The sequence below is a fragment of the Crinia signifera genome, chromosome 1 (assembly GCF_055691185.1).
Source record: "Crinia signifera chromosome 1, ASM5569118v1, whole genome shotgun sequence".
Lineage (NCBI taxonomy): Eukaryota > Metazoa > Chordata > Amphibia > Anura > Myobatrachidae > Crinia > Crinia signifera.
The window spans coordinates 50,617,245-50,636,011 of record NC_139217.1 but is presented as its reverse complement, the minus strand read 5'-3'; the positions used below and the strand labels follow the sequence as shown (position 1 = coordinate 50,636,011).

The 18,767-nt window shown below is 44.4% G+C and overlaps 1 protein-coding gene across 4 annotated transcripts in view; it reads right to left on the bottom strand.

Moving 5' to 3' along the window:
- The window catches only part of FAM193A (family with sequence similarity 193 member A), an 85,939-nt gene that overhangs the window by 36,116 nt on the left and 31,056 nt on the right, over nt 1-18,767 (bottom strand). For all 4 annotated transcript variants that reach the window (XM_083151525.1, XM_083151548.1, XM_083151534.1 and 1 more), the window contains exon 2: nt 7,181-7,246. In XM_083151525.1, the coding sequence (XP_083007651.1) occupies nt 7,181-7,246 (66 nt within the window). The remainder of the gene's footprint in view (nt 1-7,180; nt 7,247-18,767) is intronic.

The window sequence follows — 18,767 nt, the reverse complement described above, 5'->3', positions numbered from 1 at the left end:
GGATGTGTAGATAAACAACAGCTGGAAGGCCAAAGTTTCTCCATCCCTGTCTTAGACTATAAGCTCTGGAGAACAAGTTCTAGCCCTTTGTACTATATTATGACAGCTAGTCCTAACATACTGCTCTCCTCTGCCAATGAATTATGAAATGGTAACACTTCAATGCAGCCTTCCTTGCGAAACACAGGCTATTCTATACATGTGCAGGTTTACACAATGTAACATGACTATATACAGAAAACTGCAGGAGCAGTGAAAACTGTGACCTAACTCCCTCGGCACAATTTTCTCACTGGGGGATTGTGGGTCTTAGAGGGGAGGAGCCTGTATCCCCTAATTAATATTAAGAAGTGCCTAGCTCCCAGCATTCCCAGCTCTAATACCCGATGTGATTCCAGTGGTCCCTGCTGCATGTCAGAGAAAAATAAAATAAAAAACTTGTGTTTTTAGAAAAGCCGAGAAGCAAGACTAAGGGGGGTATTCAATGCCAGGGGAACGTGCCCCTGCCCCGTCCTCGTTTTGCTTGCCTGGAGCTCGGCAGTCGGGATTCAATGTCCCGGCCGCCGAGCGGCGAGAAGGGGGCGTGGCCGCGAGTTGATGACGAAAATAGATGAGCTCCGGCCAGGAGCTCGCCTATTTCTGGCTTTTCTTGGCAGAACGAGCCCGACCGCTTGTGATGTCGGGCTCGTTCTGCGCAGAACCCCTGTTCAATGCTGTCGGGGAAGACAGCATTGAATAGGGCCCCGCAGCCATCTCCCCCGTCGGGAGATGGCTGCGGGAGCACGCCTAACATTGAATACCCCTTTAAGTGGGGTATTCAATTCCGAATGACTCGCCAAGTTTTTTAGTCATATTTTGCCGATGCAGTCTCGACTTTTAAATAAAGATGTGAAACAGGTCTAAAAACTGTCCAAAAACAGCAGCAATTGAATAGTAAATCCATTTTTCCCCCGAACACCCCCTATATCTCTACATACAGCTCCCTGCCTGCAAGTATAACTACTGGCCGGTCTCACTCAACCTTGTAGCAGAATACGGCTGATCGCACTGCCTGTAGCTGCATATCAAATGCGAATTCAAGTCCAAATTCTGTCAAGATAGAACTTGTTTTACAGATACAGGGACTGCTGTGTTGTATTGCTATTAGCATTTAGCGCTCTTTTAAGGTTCACTTTTCGCTGTGTCACAACAGGTGATAATGCATAAATAATTTGTCAGGTACATTCAAGGACAAAGTGGCATTTGGTAAACGATAGCCTGCAATCAGAGGCAAGAAGAGCGTCGGGAGAGAAGGGCGCAGGTGTCGCGTATTGCAGTGACCTGCCAAGTGCGACTGGGGACAGGACAGCGGCGGGGTCACAGTGCACAGTATGGAATCCACAGACCCCATCTGTGCCGAGAGAGGACCCTGTTCTTTCACCGATTGTTTAGTAACACAGGGCAGTATCTTCAAGTCATAAAATATCACCACAGGGAAAACCTGTTTGTTCCCTGCAAAGTGCAAGTAAAATATTTTTAAAAAAGGGGGACGTCCATACAATAACTGACAATATCTGTGCCACTGCTTATCATTTAGATGCTGACTAGCGTAGCACTAAAGTAAATCATCCCCTTTATAGAGTGAACAATAGCGTATTCTGCAATCACACACACTCTGTCACTTACTGATCTACACTGAAGCAGCAGTCTCTCTCTCGCTAAAGTGGAATTCCCAATTAACAGTGTTTATCCACATAATGCACTGGGAAGTTAGTCTAGATGCCGCAGGCCAGATCTGACCTTGCGCTGTTCCACGGACTGTCGGCAGGCGGCTAATTTATAACAGGTGCTCAGTCACACGTCATTTAAATACTGAAAGTCAATGCAAACTAAAGAGGGGAAATAAAACGTAGGCAAACGCGCTGCATGTATGTGATTAATGTTTGCATAAGCCAACCCACTGAATATTAGCGTCAGAGCACACTGCTGGCAAGCTTGGTAACCTTTGGAAAATTAGTTTCTATATTAACATATGCAACATGAATCACAAGGTTTTTTAATTGCATCGGCATTGAGAACATGCCGCGCTCTCTGATCAGTCACAGGGGGGGGGCACTGAGGGAACCTGAATTTTGACAAGCCGGAGCCAGTTTACCCTAAACAAAAACAGCTATGTTAAATCGTGAGCCACACATGCAATGACAATGGCAGTGTGCCCTCTAGAGGCCAGACAGGTCATATTGAATGGGACGGCCCACAACAGGAAACAGCCATTAGGGTGACAGTTAATGACCAGGGCTGCCATGTGTAGCTTTTCTGCATCACCTGTAATGTTGCATAAGGAAGGGTAACCTGAAATAACCACTTTCATCATTATGGAATGTTAAGCGTGCAAGAGTCAGGGCCATTGTCCGTGTTTAGTTTGCGTGACGTGCTTTCAGTCCACGAACCCATATGAATAAACCTGTAAAATCAAGGCTGGGTAAGTTGCAGGAGCCAATCAGTTATCGGAGCCAAGGAAACTACTGCAATTTTGAATGCGTAAAAAAGATGCAGAAAAGAGATCCTTACATGATCCCCACTGGGTTCTGAATTCTACATTACTAGGCCTGTCCAGCTAGAAGAGTAATGTTATACTGAAATTAGCTGTAGCAAGCTAGTACCTAAATGCTGGATAGCCCGTTGCATGCAGTGACATGATAGTTGTGTGTGTAATGACTACCGATACCAGCATACATTGCTCCAAGAAAAAAAACAGCAAAAAAACAGTTGTGTATGGTGGATGAAAAAAAAAGTTTATTTTAATATTCATAGCATGTAAGGTAAAAAGTTATTTTTAACCAAGACGACACAGGAAAAATGACTGCACTCCTGCAAGAATATTCAATTTTTATTACATTTATTGTACCATTATTGTGTTTATTAGTTAGTGTTCACTCTAGAAATTGTGCCGGGCAGGGCGCCGGGGCAGCCGACGGCACACTTGTGGGTGGTCCCGGACCGCCGACGTCACTAAAGTGGGTGGGCCCGGCTGCGCCGAAGATGCTGACACCAGAGGGGGAAGGTGCCTTGATGCCGGGGAAGCGCCGGGCATCGCCGTCTAAGGCGGCGCTGGGCTTCCGCGTGCAAGGAGTCGGGCAGGCACTAGGCTGTTTTAGCGGGGCGCTGCTAGAGGGGCAGGGCGCATTTTGAACAAGAAAAAAGACAGAGTGGTACAGCGCTGTGCTTAATATAATTAATGAATTTATTAAAACAATTTCATAGTTTGAATAAATTTAAAAATATTAAATTTTCAATGTGGCCAACATTGGGACAAACAAGACTAACAAACATATATTAGAATGAAGCTTCCCTCAAGTAGACCCCTTGTAGGTGTTAGTGGGGGTAATTAGTAGCAGCATGCAGTTAAGTAGCAATAATGGGCGCATTTTGCCCTTTAAAAAAAGGGCATGGCGCAGCGCCCCGCTAAAACAGCCTAGCGGGAACACTATTAGTTAGTGATTTTTATATGCGTCAATCTTGGTTAAAAAAAAAATAATTTTTACCTTACATGTTGTGAATATTAAAATTTCATCTATCATAAACAACTCTGCCCTGCTGTTTTTCCTTATTATTCAATCAGCAACAATGAATGGCAAGCAGCAGCAGAGACCTGCCTGACGGACTCATACACAAGTTTTATAGCAGAGCAGGAACTCCAGTGCCAAGAGTACCGGTTCCATTTACATTGCTCCAACATTACATTGTGGCCGCCGCCGAGAAGTTATGTGGCATGAGAAGACGATGCAAGAAAGAAAATGCTGTTGATCCATAATGGTGTCTGCTAAAACTAAATAGAAATATTCTACACTATACCATGACATAACGCCATAACGTATGGTTGGACACATGGATTCATGCGCACACATGAAGGTAACATATTGATCCGTCTTATGCCAGCTTTATTTTTTTTTCTATAGCATCAGTCCGACAGGGGCAAGATCAACAGTCTTAAAGGTTAACATGTGTTTTTCGCGACCGATATTAGTGATTAATCCTGTGGTTCCCAAACTTTTTTGAATCAAGGCACTCTATGGGCAGTATTCAATGAGAAAAGTTCTCCGTGTTTTGTGGAGAATTTGTGCTTTGTTCGCCTTGGACGGAGCATTTTGCTCTCCAAAAGCGAGCCACCCTATTCAATGTGAAATATTCTCCGTCTTTCTAAGTGATTTTCTCCGTGTCTCCCCGTGTAGAAATTCTCCATCTTTTGATGGAGAGCTGGAATGTGAACTTTTGAACGTAAAGGTTTTTTTTTTTAATTTTGGTGTCAAAAAATCAGGTTTTTTTTCCTGTGAAGGGGCATGTTATTTTTATTCATGTGCTTATAGACAAATGAATATATATTTAATTTAAAAAAAAATATTTTTTTACATTTTTTTTTTTTTTACACAGTGCAGCCAGCAGGGGGCCCGAGCGCTCGAGCCGCTCATTAGATATTCATATATTCACTGCACCCGATAGTTAATATGCACGTTCGGGTGCAGTGAATACTGGGTCCCCCGCTGGCTATAGGGGGGAGCAGCCTGTGCTGCCTGGGTTCCGGAGAGCCCCCCTCCACAGTCCTCTGGAGCAGCCAGGGAGACTTTAATCTCTCTGGCTGCTTCCGTGTCCCGGCTCCCTGAAAGCTCCCTGCCGCGGACGCTCGTCCGCTGCAGGGGTTAAGACTCGCCGCGAGTGGCGGCGAGTCTTTAAAACATTGAATAGGGGGAACAGGAGGCTCCGGAACACGGAGAGTGCATGGAGAGCGAAATAAAACGCTCTCCATGCACGGAGAACTTTCATATTGAATACTGCCCTATATGATGAGAATTTTATCCACAGCACCCCTAGGCCAAAAGTGAGAAATATTGAGAAATTAATTGGAAAAAAAAAATAATTGTTTTCATAGGTTATCTTTAGGCTTAATTATGTGGTGAGGGACAAGATTTTAAGATTTTCTTCTGGTTGGATACATATTTTATGATTGGTAGCCACAAGCAACTGGTTTTGCCAATTACATTGACCATACTTGAGGTACCCCTGAAAGGGTTCCCACGGCACACAGTTTGGGAACCAGTGGTTTAATCCATAGTTTTCGGGTCACCGAGATGAATAGTGACACTCCAGATGCCATTTAAGTCCAAGTTCACTCCACATCAGCACAAAGATGTCGGTGATTTTTGACAGTGAACCAAAAAATTCACCGACATCAGTGTCAAATTCATAGTTTACAGGGCCGCCAAGCTGATTGGTGACAGTCCCAGTGACATTTAAGCGCAAGTTTAGAAAAACAAAATAAATAGAACCTACTGGATATTTGTTTGTTTGTACGAGATCAACTCAGGAACTGCTGAACGTATTTTGAAAATTCCCTTCCGGACCAAAAAACCCAAGCAACGCCAAGTAAGGGAATGGAGGCAACAGGAAGCCACAAAGTGAGAGTTATATTGTGGGAGGAACAGGGTCCCCAGCAGCATAGAGTATATAAGGAGATGCATGATAGGTAATTGAGGACAGGGCTACACGTGACCGGGGCAGTGACATGATGCGATGAGGGGAATGGAGGCAGCAGGAAGCCACAGACAGAGTTATAAAGTGAGAGGAGAATTGCCTCCAGTGCCATGATCTCTTATTTGTCGTCTGTTATTTGTCTGTTTGTCTGGTATACATTCGGACATTGCAGCACCGATTTTGACATCTCAACCAACTGGGGGCCCCTAAAAGGTGTCCAGCCACTACACAAATTGGGTCGGGGAAGCAAGATATGGCATAACAGAGTGGGTAGAGGACAGGGTCAGAATCACCAGCAAACCACAGAGGCGTATACCGGGCACACCATGGGCATTTGGAGCATGTTCAGGGCCTTCTGCTGGATGGATTTGGAGAAGAGCTTCAGAGAGGGATGGATAGTGGTCTGGGGTGTCTAATGGAGTGGCCAGGACCTCTAGTTATTTTATATTATTCAAGCCAGTTTTACTTGCAAGAAAACTAAATAGTTTGTTTAGTAAATACTAGTAAACAAAGTTGTTGTTTTTAGCGTTAAAATGAAAGTTCATAGTACTGTAATAGTGTGTACACACGGTTAGATTTGGCTTCCGATGTTCCGAATATAGGGAACATCGGAAGCCAAATCGCATGCTTTTTTAGGGCTTCCGAGCCCGATGCGCTGCCGATGCGCGCTCCCGCGTGAGCGCATATCGGCAGCCAGATAGAGAGGGCAGGCAACACTATATAGTGCAGATCTGCACTGTATAGTGTAAATTGTGCCCCTCTGGCATGCCGTGAGGAGTCCCGATGCGATCTGATCGCGTCGGGACTCGCATCTCACGGCAGCATTTGCCGTGTGTACACACCTAAAAGGTGCCCATACACTAGTAAGATTTATCTTCAGATCTGGCTGGTTGGAACAAAAACATGGTTATGGATGAGTGACAGTTTGGCAGTTTTCCAGCATTTCCAAGCAAATCGTCAACTGTCATTTGCTCTCATCCATTACCATGCTTTTGTTCCAACCAGAAAGATCTGCAGATAAATCTGCGTGTGTATGGCCACCTTAAGAGCTGTAAATGAGAAGAGGGGAACGTAACCTGCAGTGTATACAAGTGCCACAACATGCACACATAAAGCAATGACACCCCTCTCAGACACACGAATAAAAGAACTCCAATAGTAAAGCTCATTTTAAACTGGACCTAAATGACTGTTCATATTGGACGTCCCCTGCCATGGGGGGTCCCACACTAGTGGAGTGCATGGTAGTATACCTGCGCACCAAGGGGGGTCCCACACTAGGCAAACGGCAAAAGGACTCATCAGCACTATTACAGATGGAAAGGAAGAATAAATAAAATGAAAGACCCATTTAACACTTCTCAGCCATTCCAGCGGCTCACTGACACCAAAAGACTTTCTTTCCACCATTATGACGCAACCGTGACATCACACCAAAGCACTCCGGGAAATGCCAGTGTTGCCTGCACTGACTAAAATGGATCACGATAGGTTGCAGTATCTTATTCCCATTGCCCAAATATCATACATGTTCTGCAAAATGATCTGTTCAAGTTCTTTGCATGTTGGCAATATAAACTTCTGATCACGGGTTCACATGTAAATGAGCCATGTCAATATCTCTATAGAATTCATATACATTAGAGAGAAAAGTCTGTATGCAATCCCTTACCTGTGGGACTCCGGTAAAGTCGGCAGCGAGCGGAACATCTGAGAAAGGGGTGCCATTTAACGCGATCTGGGGAACAGAGAGATAAGAGCAAATATTTAAGAACATTGAAATGACCGTTCCACAGAGCAGCTAACGGCCAACAGAACCCTTTCAACAAATTGGTGTCCCCGTTTCAAACTTCTCAACATCAAGTAGATGAAACGGTTTGTTTTTAAAGTTGAGACAAAAAAAAAAAAAAAAAAACACCTCTACATTTACCGGAAAAGCTACAATAAGTCTCCAAAGCTCACAAGCCGCATACACAGACTAGTACAGGATGATATGGGTCATGACAGGCAACAAGACCACCAGGAATTAATATAAGGGGAGGTGGCACCAGTCATGCCGACACTATACACAAGTCACCCATGAAATATATTAAGGCAATCCACTAGTTAAATAATATCACATTATCACTATAATCTATAAAGCAACATCTCACAACACCACACCTTACAACTTGGGTATACTGAGCTGCCACGCCAAACATCTGTGCCCCAGCTCCAGTGGGACGTGGCTTCTGTCCAGCAACTTTTTCATATGAATGTGCATGAATCGCGGTGCAATAACCAAATCACTAGACTGCACTGATGAAATGGATATACAACACTTGTGTGAGACAGAGTCTGATTCTATATACAAAGTGCTGCAATGTAGCAGCTGCAGTTTTTTTTCTTCATCCCACGTTCCGTTGTGCTTTTGTACACAGGTTCAGCGGCAGTCGTGCAGATATACAAGTTTCACAAAAGGAAATTACATTCGGAACGGCGTATCTTGGTCTACATAGGACACCTGTATATTGGTTTCCAAACTACCCCCTTCTAGTGGCTTGCACGCATTTACCAAATAGCGTAATTCTTAAGCCGGGCTATATTTCCAGGCACCCTACAATATAGTCTTTACACACACACACACACACACACACACTTCCAAATGATTGAAAGGCCCTGATTCCCCAGTTGTCTCGTCGTCTCAATGTTCTGGTGCATCACAAACAGAGGCTATTTCCTAAACAGCATTACTTTGCAGGCAAAAAGGATACAGAGGGGTGATCCAATGGCACAAATGGGAGGAAATCGAGATCTGAGAAGACGGGGAAGGTGCTTCCAGGACACATCACAGCAATGACAATACATTCCTAGATCCACAAGCTACAGCTGAACGCAGCATTTAACTGAATCCGAAGAGACAGAACAAAGCCCTGCACAATACAGGGCGATGATGGATGCTTTTAAAGAATCTCCCGTTAAATAATTAGGACACACGGTAAAAGCACCCCGGACATAACCATTATTACATACTTAAAGTATGTGGCCCGAATCTGAGCAGCCTCAGCTGTCACCAATATAATAATGTACAACAGCATAACATATCTGTCTACATATGTAACATAGGGCTAAATACATGCAAAACACAGATGCTATCATATCAGATAATAAACACCCAACATGGCGCCAAGACTAGGTGCCCACCCAGCCCCCAAAATTAAACTGCACTAGCAAAACATATGGCGCAATTGCGGCTTCACACAGACTGGATACCTGAATATTCGTTAAGGTGGAATGCACGCGATACTAATTAGCTGTGCCAGATGGCTCATTACTGCAAGGGGGGCTGTTGTATCACACTGCATTTAAACTGTATCCTATGGTACTTAATACGCCGCTCTGTCAGCCAATGTTTCCACCACTGGTCGTTATACAGACACCACTGCACAAATAATTAGCTGAGCAAAGCAGAGCGAACATGTCCGATCCAAAAGGAACTCCAACAAAAGTAAAATTCCTGTATGAGGAATATGACCATGTAGGACATCACTGACCGTGAGGTATAATGCAATATTAGTTGTTCTGTCAATAGAAGGTCTATATAAAATACAGCCTTTTATATAAATATGTGTACTAGTAAGCCCGCTCAAAGCAAATGCTTCGAAAGCTAGGTGTAGTTTCACTTGCTGCCAACAGATGGTAGTGTAAAGCCTGCTTGAAAGCAAACTCTTCGAAAGCTAGTAGATGTAGTCTCACTCGCTTCCAACAGATGGCAGTGTTTCGGAGCTGCATGGACACTAGACATATACTGTATATCGATAACTATATAACTGTGCACACGGCTGCGATAGGGGCTGATATCGCTGGGAATATGGTTGCTGGCGACCATATTGCCAGTGATGGGAGTGTGCCCCGGCGATTTATCGTCAGGTGCGCGCTCCCGTTTTCAGCCCCGTTCTAATCGCTGGTCGCAGGAGCTTGCTCCTGGAACCAGCTAATTACCTCTGCGGCACCGCGGCAGAGGTTCCCTTTCATCAGCGACCATCTCTGGTCGCTGATGAAAAGGAGACACTGAGCAATATATCTCCCCGTGTGTACGCACCAGTGACCACTAGGCGCCACCCAACAGACCAAATTACACCTTTGTGTGCTAAACAATGTCATTACAAAAAGTGAAAACAATTTTTGCAGGGACACCAATCTGTTTCAAGCTTACTGGATATGGAGAGGGGGAGATGAGCAGACAGATTGGAGGTAGGAAAAGATAAGAAAGGGACTGGGAGGGGGTGGAGAGTCTGTGGGCTTTCACCACTCAAAAGAAAAGTACAATGCAGAAGGCCTCACTGACAGACTGTGAAACTAGCGTGTGTGTGTGATAAATAAAGAAGCTGGAGGATTAGATAGATGGGTGCTGTAGTCCTGTTTGTACAGGGTGAGTATTACATAGCTGCCACAAAGCGCATCCGGCCTTACACAAAGCACACTGAGGTCCGAGGTGCATAGGACAGTGGTAAATCAAGAATTAGGAACGTCATATAGGCACAGGGGTGAAAACAAATCAATGTTCAATATACAGACCCAATATGAATGGTTGTTTATTATGTGCTTATGCGATTATATTTACATCAGAAATGTGTGCAAACAATTTTACACCTATGCAAGCAACACCCGTGTATTTAAGGCAACACCTGTGTATACCAAGGCGCAATCCCCATATATGGAAACCTATGCTTTAGTCCAGTGATGGATAACCTCGACACTCCAGCTGTTGTCGAACTACACATCCCAGCATGCCCTGCATCATGTTATCATGTATTTTAGCATGGCCAAATAAATAGTAGAACTGTAGCATGGCATGCTGGGATGTGTAGTTCAATAACAGCTGGAGTGTCAAGGTTCACCATTACTGCTTTAGTGATTACACATTTGTCCGTATAGAGACTTTGATAACGTGCCTCCAGAAGGTTTGCCACACTGAAGAGACTGCCCACTACGGTCTTTAATACAAGTGCCACGCTTGACCCTAATTAGGCAACCACTACCACTTGTGCATTCTCACACAATTACAGATATAGATACATTGGGACAGATGTATTAAGCCTTAACATTAGATAAATGCAAGGGTGATATGGAGAGATAAACGTCCAGCCAATCAGCTCCTTACTGACTTTTTTCAAACACAGCCTGTAACATGGCAGTTAGCAGGTGATTGGCTGGATGTTTATCTCTTGTTAAAGCTTAATACATATGCCCCATTGTGTCTTAAGAGCGTACACTGTAAAGAGAAGAGCGTTACTGGTGGTAGAGAGAAGTAGGGGTGAGGTATTGTGGGTAGGTCAGAAGTGATCATGCTGTAATTCCAGGATGCTTGAATGAAATCAAGTGGGTTGGAATATGTATGCGCTATATAAGAACCGATTAATAAATAAATAAATAAATAAAGAGAGCACTTAAAGCAAAGGAGTTTGGGAGTACAGCAGAGGGAGAGCGTGGTCACTGCTTGACCAGAGAGTAGAAAGGAGCGTAGGAGGACAGGAAGTTGGAGATGTAAGTGTAAGAGATGACGAGCTGTATAGGTGAGGAATTTTAATTTTGTAGGGGTACTGGCAGAGGAGGGACGCAGAAGCATAGACACATGATAGATCAGACAAGCACATGCATTAGGGATAGACAGAGCAGGAGAGTGGAGGAGGGGGAGGGGGGGGGTGTGAACTCAGTAAAAGATGCAGGAGAGAACCTTCGGAACAATACTTTGCTTAATAACCGCTCCCCAGCACACAGCAAGACTGCATTGCAGTGCAAAGCGCTATAAGCCATGTGGCCCCTTTATAAAACACAAGTACAACGCGCATGCTACCTAGCTTGGGAACAGGGGGCGAAAGATATGCCAAGGTTCACCAGCCAATATATAGTAACAGAGGTCATCCCCATCACACACAATGCCCTGGGGTACGGTGCAGTGTGCAGCTATTGCATACATAGGGAAACCAAGCATTGTGCATTTTCCTGCAGATCCCTATGCAGCACAAGGTAATATATACATTTGTACAGGCGAGGTAAGAGTTCTGCTGCTGATCACATGTAACTGAATTGCCCCATTACACACACAACGATCAGATTAACGTTATCACTCACAGCTGCCCTGGAATGCTTGGCAATATTAGCGCCGCAGATGAATATTCAGTACCTCTGTAAGAAATCAGGAGCAGAATAAAACATTAGAAAGCTGCATCCTGTTATCAGGCTCTGATCATGTACAATTAGCAGAGGAGGAAGAATAGAGACCTAGCTGAGAGCAGCGGGTAGCACAGCAGTGTCTGATCGCTGGTGACCAGGTGTGGAACAGGTCTACAGTTAGCGGTTAGACCAGAGTCAGGAAACAAAACTGGGTTCCTGGAAACCACTGTGCAGTAATAAGCTGCCCTGCCACAACGATGTTCAGGGACAACCAAGGTCTTAAGCCCTGTACACATGGTGCAATTCTAGCAAGAATCACAGGGGATATGGACGCTGAGCGACCATATCCCCGGGCATAAGGGGCGACTGTCGCCGGGAGCATTTTCCCACGGCCAGTCCTGCAATGGTCACTGGAGCATGCTTCTGAGACCAGCGGCTTCCCGGTTACCAGCTGTGTCCCCCTGCAACTTCCCCCAGCAGTATCTCCTTTTCATCAGCATCTATGGTCGCTGATATAGAGGAGAAACTGAGCAATATATTGCTCCAGGTGTATGGAGTTTAAAGGTCCATACACACTTGGACAACGATGATCGCGGTGGGGGAAAGCTGCTCAGCGCATACACACTGAGCGGCTTTCCCCCTGCCCGGCACTGTCAGTAGGGGCGGACGGCTTTGCATAGCGCAGCCGCTTTATTTGTGCATGAAACAAGGTTTCATATAATTTTTTCGTAAAAACTGCCGAGGGGAGTTCATGTGCAATCAGATGCAATACATTGGAGGTGCTTTAGCTGCTGATGATCAGATTACAATAGATGCATGCTGCATGTATGACCTACAGCAGGGGTGGCCAAACCTGCCCAAGATCTACCAATAGTTCATGTTTTCAGGCAACCTGCGGATCTAGAGTAGGAATGAATTCAGCCTGTATGAAAATGTGACACTTAGTAATGACTACAGCTGTGCACCAGCTAGGGGATTTGGGTCATGTGACAGTAATGCTGGCCACACATCAGACCAACTTTTCTCCAACTATCCAACTAGTTGCTTGGATGGAATAAAAATATGGTACTGGATGGGAGCAAATGTAATATTTACTTAAAAAATTTGCTCCCAAAATCTGGAAAAGGACAAAGGACTGTTGCTCAATGTACTGTAGTTGAACCTGTTTGATTTAAACAATTTGACTGAATATTTTAGTCCATTTTCCTCGGTTTGTGAGCACATTTCTGATTGTCCTTTGCTCCCATCCAGTTCCAGATTTTTACTCCATTCAAGCAACTAGTTGGATGGTTGGAGGAAAGCTGGTCTGATGTGTGGCCAGCATTAGTAATGACTACAGCTGTGAACCAGCTAGGTGGTTTGGACCGTTGGTAGATCCCCAGGACCAGTTTGGCCACCCCTGAACGTCCCAATCACGTCAAAACACCTCCGATTTGAGCCGATGTCACACAATATATCGGCCTAATCTGTCAGAATCGGGTGAAATCGTCCCAAATTGGACCTGAGTATTGGCACCTTTAGGCAACACCTGTGTGTATTTTATGATGTCTGAGAGTGTCCCCAGGGCTGGATGTCCCCTCGCCAGGAGAAGAGTTATTTTCTATTGTATTTTAATTTTTAAAAGGAAGACTAATCCTGATAAAAAGAAGATTGTGGACTGATCCATACCAAGTAATTTTATCATACAGAGAAAAGCTGAGCTGGCAGCGGGGGGGCGAGGAGACAGGTAAAATCATCTAATGTTGACTGGCATATGAAGTGCCCAATTGGAATCAGCTTTTTGTAAGTGGCAGGCCGCTAGAGACCGATATGGAATTTGTACAGTTTTGTCACTGACAACCAGATTAGGAACCAGCTTAAAGTTACTATGAAACATTACTAAACAATTTAATGTCAAAATAACTATTGTGTACATCTAATGTGGTGTTTGATCAAACCATGCATGGACATGAGCCCCGTTACTTACCCCAGCTACTATCGCTACATATTTCCTGACGGGTTTCCTTTTCTACGTCAGAAACTCATTGGCAACGGCAAATTATTTATAATACAAGTTATGCAAATACATCTATAACTCATTAACAGTGAGTTTTGAGCTCATCTAGTTAGAAAACTCATGTATAAGACATACTGCTAATTAAGTATAATAAAAGTCACCCTGAATAGTGTATTCCAATGATGAAAATAAACCAGACATCATGGCCTGGTCTACCACTGCTGTGGAGATAATTACACAACTGTACCTGTCCTTTACAGGTACTGACAACCCAGTAACAACCCTAAACAGCTTCCTGGCTGAGCTCCAGGAGATGAGTGCCAGGTGGTAGTGACTGAGGTGTGAATTTATGAAGCTTGGAGAAGTGTTATCTATCCCCATAAAGAACGTTATGAGCAAGGTGATAATGGTTCAGCCAACCAGCTCTTACCTGTCAATTTACATATTGTAGCTGATTGGCTGAACCATTATCACCTTGCTCATAACGTTCTTTATGGGGATAGATAACACTTCTCCAAGCTTCATAAATTCACCCCTCAATCCTGATGGAACAATACCGCTTCTCCCCTTGTATGAGAACGTCTGGTAAATGCATCCCCTGTATGTATTGGTGCTGTTATCTAAAGGTTAGCACACTGATCTGTAGGGCAATGTATTAACGGTCAGCAGCGCTGACCGTTCCACCTCCTGCAGCTATAGATGTTGAGAGCTACAGGGTGGCAATGCCATATCTCCACAGCAGGGACAGTCAATGGTCAATGGTCCCTGCCAGTTCCGGGCTGCGCAGGTGCTCTCGCATGAGTAGTGAAACCTTGGGCATGCCCAGTACAGCCGGCAGGGTAGACTGTAGTAGCAAAGCAAACCAACAGGACATACACTTGGGAGTTCAGAATTGCAAGACACAGACCATGGTCAGAATACTGGTATTGCTCTGGATAGTGGCTGTTACTTAAGCATCATGGACAAATAATGATTCTTTTATCTGAGTGTCACAGCCGGGATCTAGCACTTTATTACCTTAGAACATGGGTCTTCAACCTGTGCCCCCCCCAGATGTTGTGAAACTACATGTTCCAACATGCATTGCCACATTTTTTCCTATGAGAGCATGCCAAAACTGTCAGGGCATGCTGGGACATGTAGTTCTACAACATCTGGAGGGCCACAGGTTGAAGACATGTGAATGAGAAGCTCTACCTAAAGTCAGTATCATCACACCTATACTGCAGTACCCTCTAACCAGGTCTTCCAGACTGCACAGCTTGCAGCCAGAACAGAATGCAGCTGCCAGGCCGTTACCTAGCCAGCCCTATGTCACTAACATAATAATCCCGTCACAGACTGTAACATGGCGAATCTTTGTAAGATTAGTTTGCAGACTTCCAAAGCCCTTCATGGTCAGAGCACCAAGTTCTTGAAGCTGTTCTTGATTTCTAACAAGTAGTAGTGGTTTGTTTATTTATAAGGTGCCACAAAGTGTCCGTAGCGCCGTACATAGCCAACAAAAAAAATAAATTACAAGGTAACTTACAGGGTGTGTTGATAAAATACAGCATAAATAGGGGTAGATATATAGAACTAAAATCAGCATCAGTTCTGAAGTAGGTGTGGAAATTGTCGAGGAGACTGAAGATGAAGTAGAGGAAGGGAAGAACAGGGCAGGAGCGCTGGTGAGGTAAAGAGGTAGGGTGAGTACGTGAGGAAGGAGGACCCTACTCATAAGAGGTAACAGACTAAAAGGAGGTGGGTGGACGAACGAAAAACAATAGGATAAGTAGGAACGGATGGAGGGGTAGGGTAGGCAGGATAGGAGGAGCAAAAGAGGTTAGGAGGAGGGATAGGCTAGTCGGAAGAAGCGGGTTTTGAGGGAGCGCTTGAAGGAGGTAAGGGAATCAGAAAGCCTGATGGGTGGCGAGAGGTTGTTCCAGTGCAGGGGGGCAGCGCGAGAGAAGTCTTGGACACTGGAGTGGGAGGAGGTGATTAGGTGAGAGGTCAGGCGGCAGAGCGAAGAGGACGGGAGGGAGTGTGGATAACAAGCCAACTTGCTTACTTCCATCTGCGCAGTGCCTTCCTAGACCATCCTGTGCTTCAATTGGGGGTCGGCCCTTTCTGTATCAGTTGATACCTAAATTAAATTCATATCATGTGTTTCATAAATGCTATAGAATGAATATGATCACACAGGGATGCTGCTTCATGCATAGGTCAACTAAACTCCCATGTGACTTGGAAAAGGTATAATAACGCCTTTTAATTGTACCTGACGTTTAGAAGCTGCAGGGCACAGAACATTAGTGGTGATTGGACTGAATCTTGCACTGATTTGAATGCAGTAAGGTGCAATGCTGGGCACAGAGATAAGATGCCGCCTATCTCAGCTGGGTGATGAATGCAGTGTACCTAGCAGCCAAGAGCAGGTAAAACCCTTAGTGCATAATGTATTATGGCGAGTAACCTAGATAACAGCAACATACATCTGTGGGGAGCATTCCCCTAGCGCCAGAGTCAAGGTTTTATTTACACGCAATTGGGAACATAGAACAATTAAAACAGTGGTTCCCAAACTGTGCGCCGTGGCTCCCTGGGGTGCCTCGGGACACATGCAGGGGTGCCCTGGGTTGGTAGTCCAGGACCAACTAAAATTATTAATGGTTAATTATTTATAAGCAAAACCAGTGCTGGTGGCTGCCAATCATAAAATGTGTACAAACAGAAGCAATTCCTGCCCTTTTCCACATAACTGACCCTAAGAATAGCATATAAATCCAATCTAATTAAAATAAATTTGGCCTAGGGGTGCCGCGAAAAAAATTCTTATACTCTAGGGTGCCGTGATTAAAAAAAGATTGGGAACCCCTGAATTAAAAGATAGATCGAACACACACAACCATTTGCAGATATAGGTTTCAGTCTAAGAAACCAGCCTTAATGTCTAGTCAATAAACAATCAAGGAACAGCCTTTTGGTACAAACCTTTGAGGTTTCAGCTAACATGACAATGGATCAGTGATGGCCAACCTTGACACTCCAGCTGTTGAACTACACATCCCAGCATTCCCTGCTACATTTACTATTTGGCCATGCTAAAACTGGTGCAGGGCATGTTGGGATGTGTAGTTCAACAGCAGCTGGGGTGTCAAGTTTAGCCATAACTGCAATCAGTGCCGTCACTAGTATTGTTGGGGCCCGGGACTGACCTTCAGCCCGGGCCCCCAGCGGCAGTATCAGTCCCATAGACACATCCTGCACACCATATACAGGCTCATCAATATTTCTATAGGCAAACAATGGGAATGAATACACACTAGAGAATTCAATTGTCTATCTATGAGGCCGCCAGTAGATGGCACCCAATGAAGTTATTCAATTGTTTTGTGCACAGCGAGACATTTCAGCTTTCTGCCCCAGGGGGCGGAGAACCAATTGGTCTGGACGCGATAAAAAAAATTGCACTCTCTTTACACAGGAGATCGAGGGTGCACAACAACTGAATTGCCCTCAAACACTTCTGATATTAAAATCTCATGCTCTATACAAATCATCAGGTGCCTTGTTATCAGATGTTAAAATATTTCACATCACTGTGTAATTGATTATACATTGGATATAAAAAGCTAAAAGCTATAGTAACACCATATAACCAGCATTTATGATGCAGATTTAAAATAGGGAGGAGCCAAGTAATAACTACAAGGTCAATTCAATGAGGCAGGCAGTGAAGATCGAACAGAAGGAGGTCACAGAGCTATTCAATTCAGCACGCTGCTATGCCCTTTACAGAAGGATTACTTCACGCACCTTTTCTGGGGTACAAGCAGAAATCTGAATACACCTCAGGCATTTGGGCAACCAAACTGACTTTATGGCCACACATCAAATACTTTGCAGTCTGTTTAGCTGCTTTATGGGGGTCATTCCCCACAGCTACAAATAGTGAAAACCAGCAATTCAATTGTTGCTCGGCTTAGGAACCTACTCTGTGGTGTAAGAAGAAACGTGTGCAAAGCCCATCGTTTATTTAATACCAGATACTTATATATAGAGCGGCTTTACAATTGGAAGTGTCGTAATGTAACAAAACTGGGTAAGAGCAGAAGTCAAAGAATGGAAGGAACCATTTCTTTAGACTGGTCACCCACGTTGCGAGGATATTTTCAATTGTAAAGTGCAAAGGAATCCATGCACTATTTAAGAAACTGTTAATACCACTTGGTGCTTTTAGGAGCGTCAATACTAATTTGCACCCAAATGGAAAGACAATTGAATTGCTCGGTTGGGAACCAACATTATAGATGCTCAGCACGGGGCGCAAAACAAACTTGAATCACCCCATATCAGTTTAACCCCAGTGCATAAGCAAATGGGAAGCTGCAGCACTTGCAGAACAATTGAACATCGCACTGTCGCCCATTACTTAGATCCACCCACAGATAAATAGAATCAACCCACTTAAATAATTTTAGCACATTTTAAATCTGCCCCACCAGCAGCGCAGCATGGTCTTTCAAGGAGAAAATTAGCTCCTGGGTTTGCTTTGCTCCAAGCTATAACATCAGCTGCGTTGTGAGATCATCAGAGAAAATAAACCAAAAGCACAAACTACATCCAGACATCATATGCTAAGCGCACAGCTAAAGACATTTAAATATGTCGTCAGCTCGTGGAACAGTTATATATAAGCGTTAACTGAAGGCAGCTTAACCTCATGTAGTCAGGGATCTAGTCAGGACAGTAACAATGGGGCTGGATGTGTAAGAAAATGTGAATGAACAGAGGATACTTCCTCCTCCTCCTACACACCTCCCAGCCCTTCCGTGTACACATTCCACTTCCCGATGTATATTTACATAGAATCAGCATGGGAAAAGCACTCTGAGGTGCAGACTGCTAGCACATGAGGTTCACAGCCAATGAAAGCTAAAACATTGCTCACTTCTTTCATCCAATTTACACCTTCAGCATCAAGGCAACAGAGACCACAATTATCAGTTCTCATAAGTCACAAAAAACATTACTCTCATAAGATCTAGCGATATTTATCGAGGCGCGAGACCATCTGTGCCTCAGCTGTATCGTTACTGCATAGTAACTTTATAAGTTGTGTTCG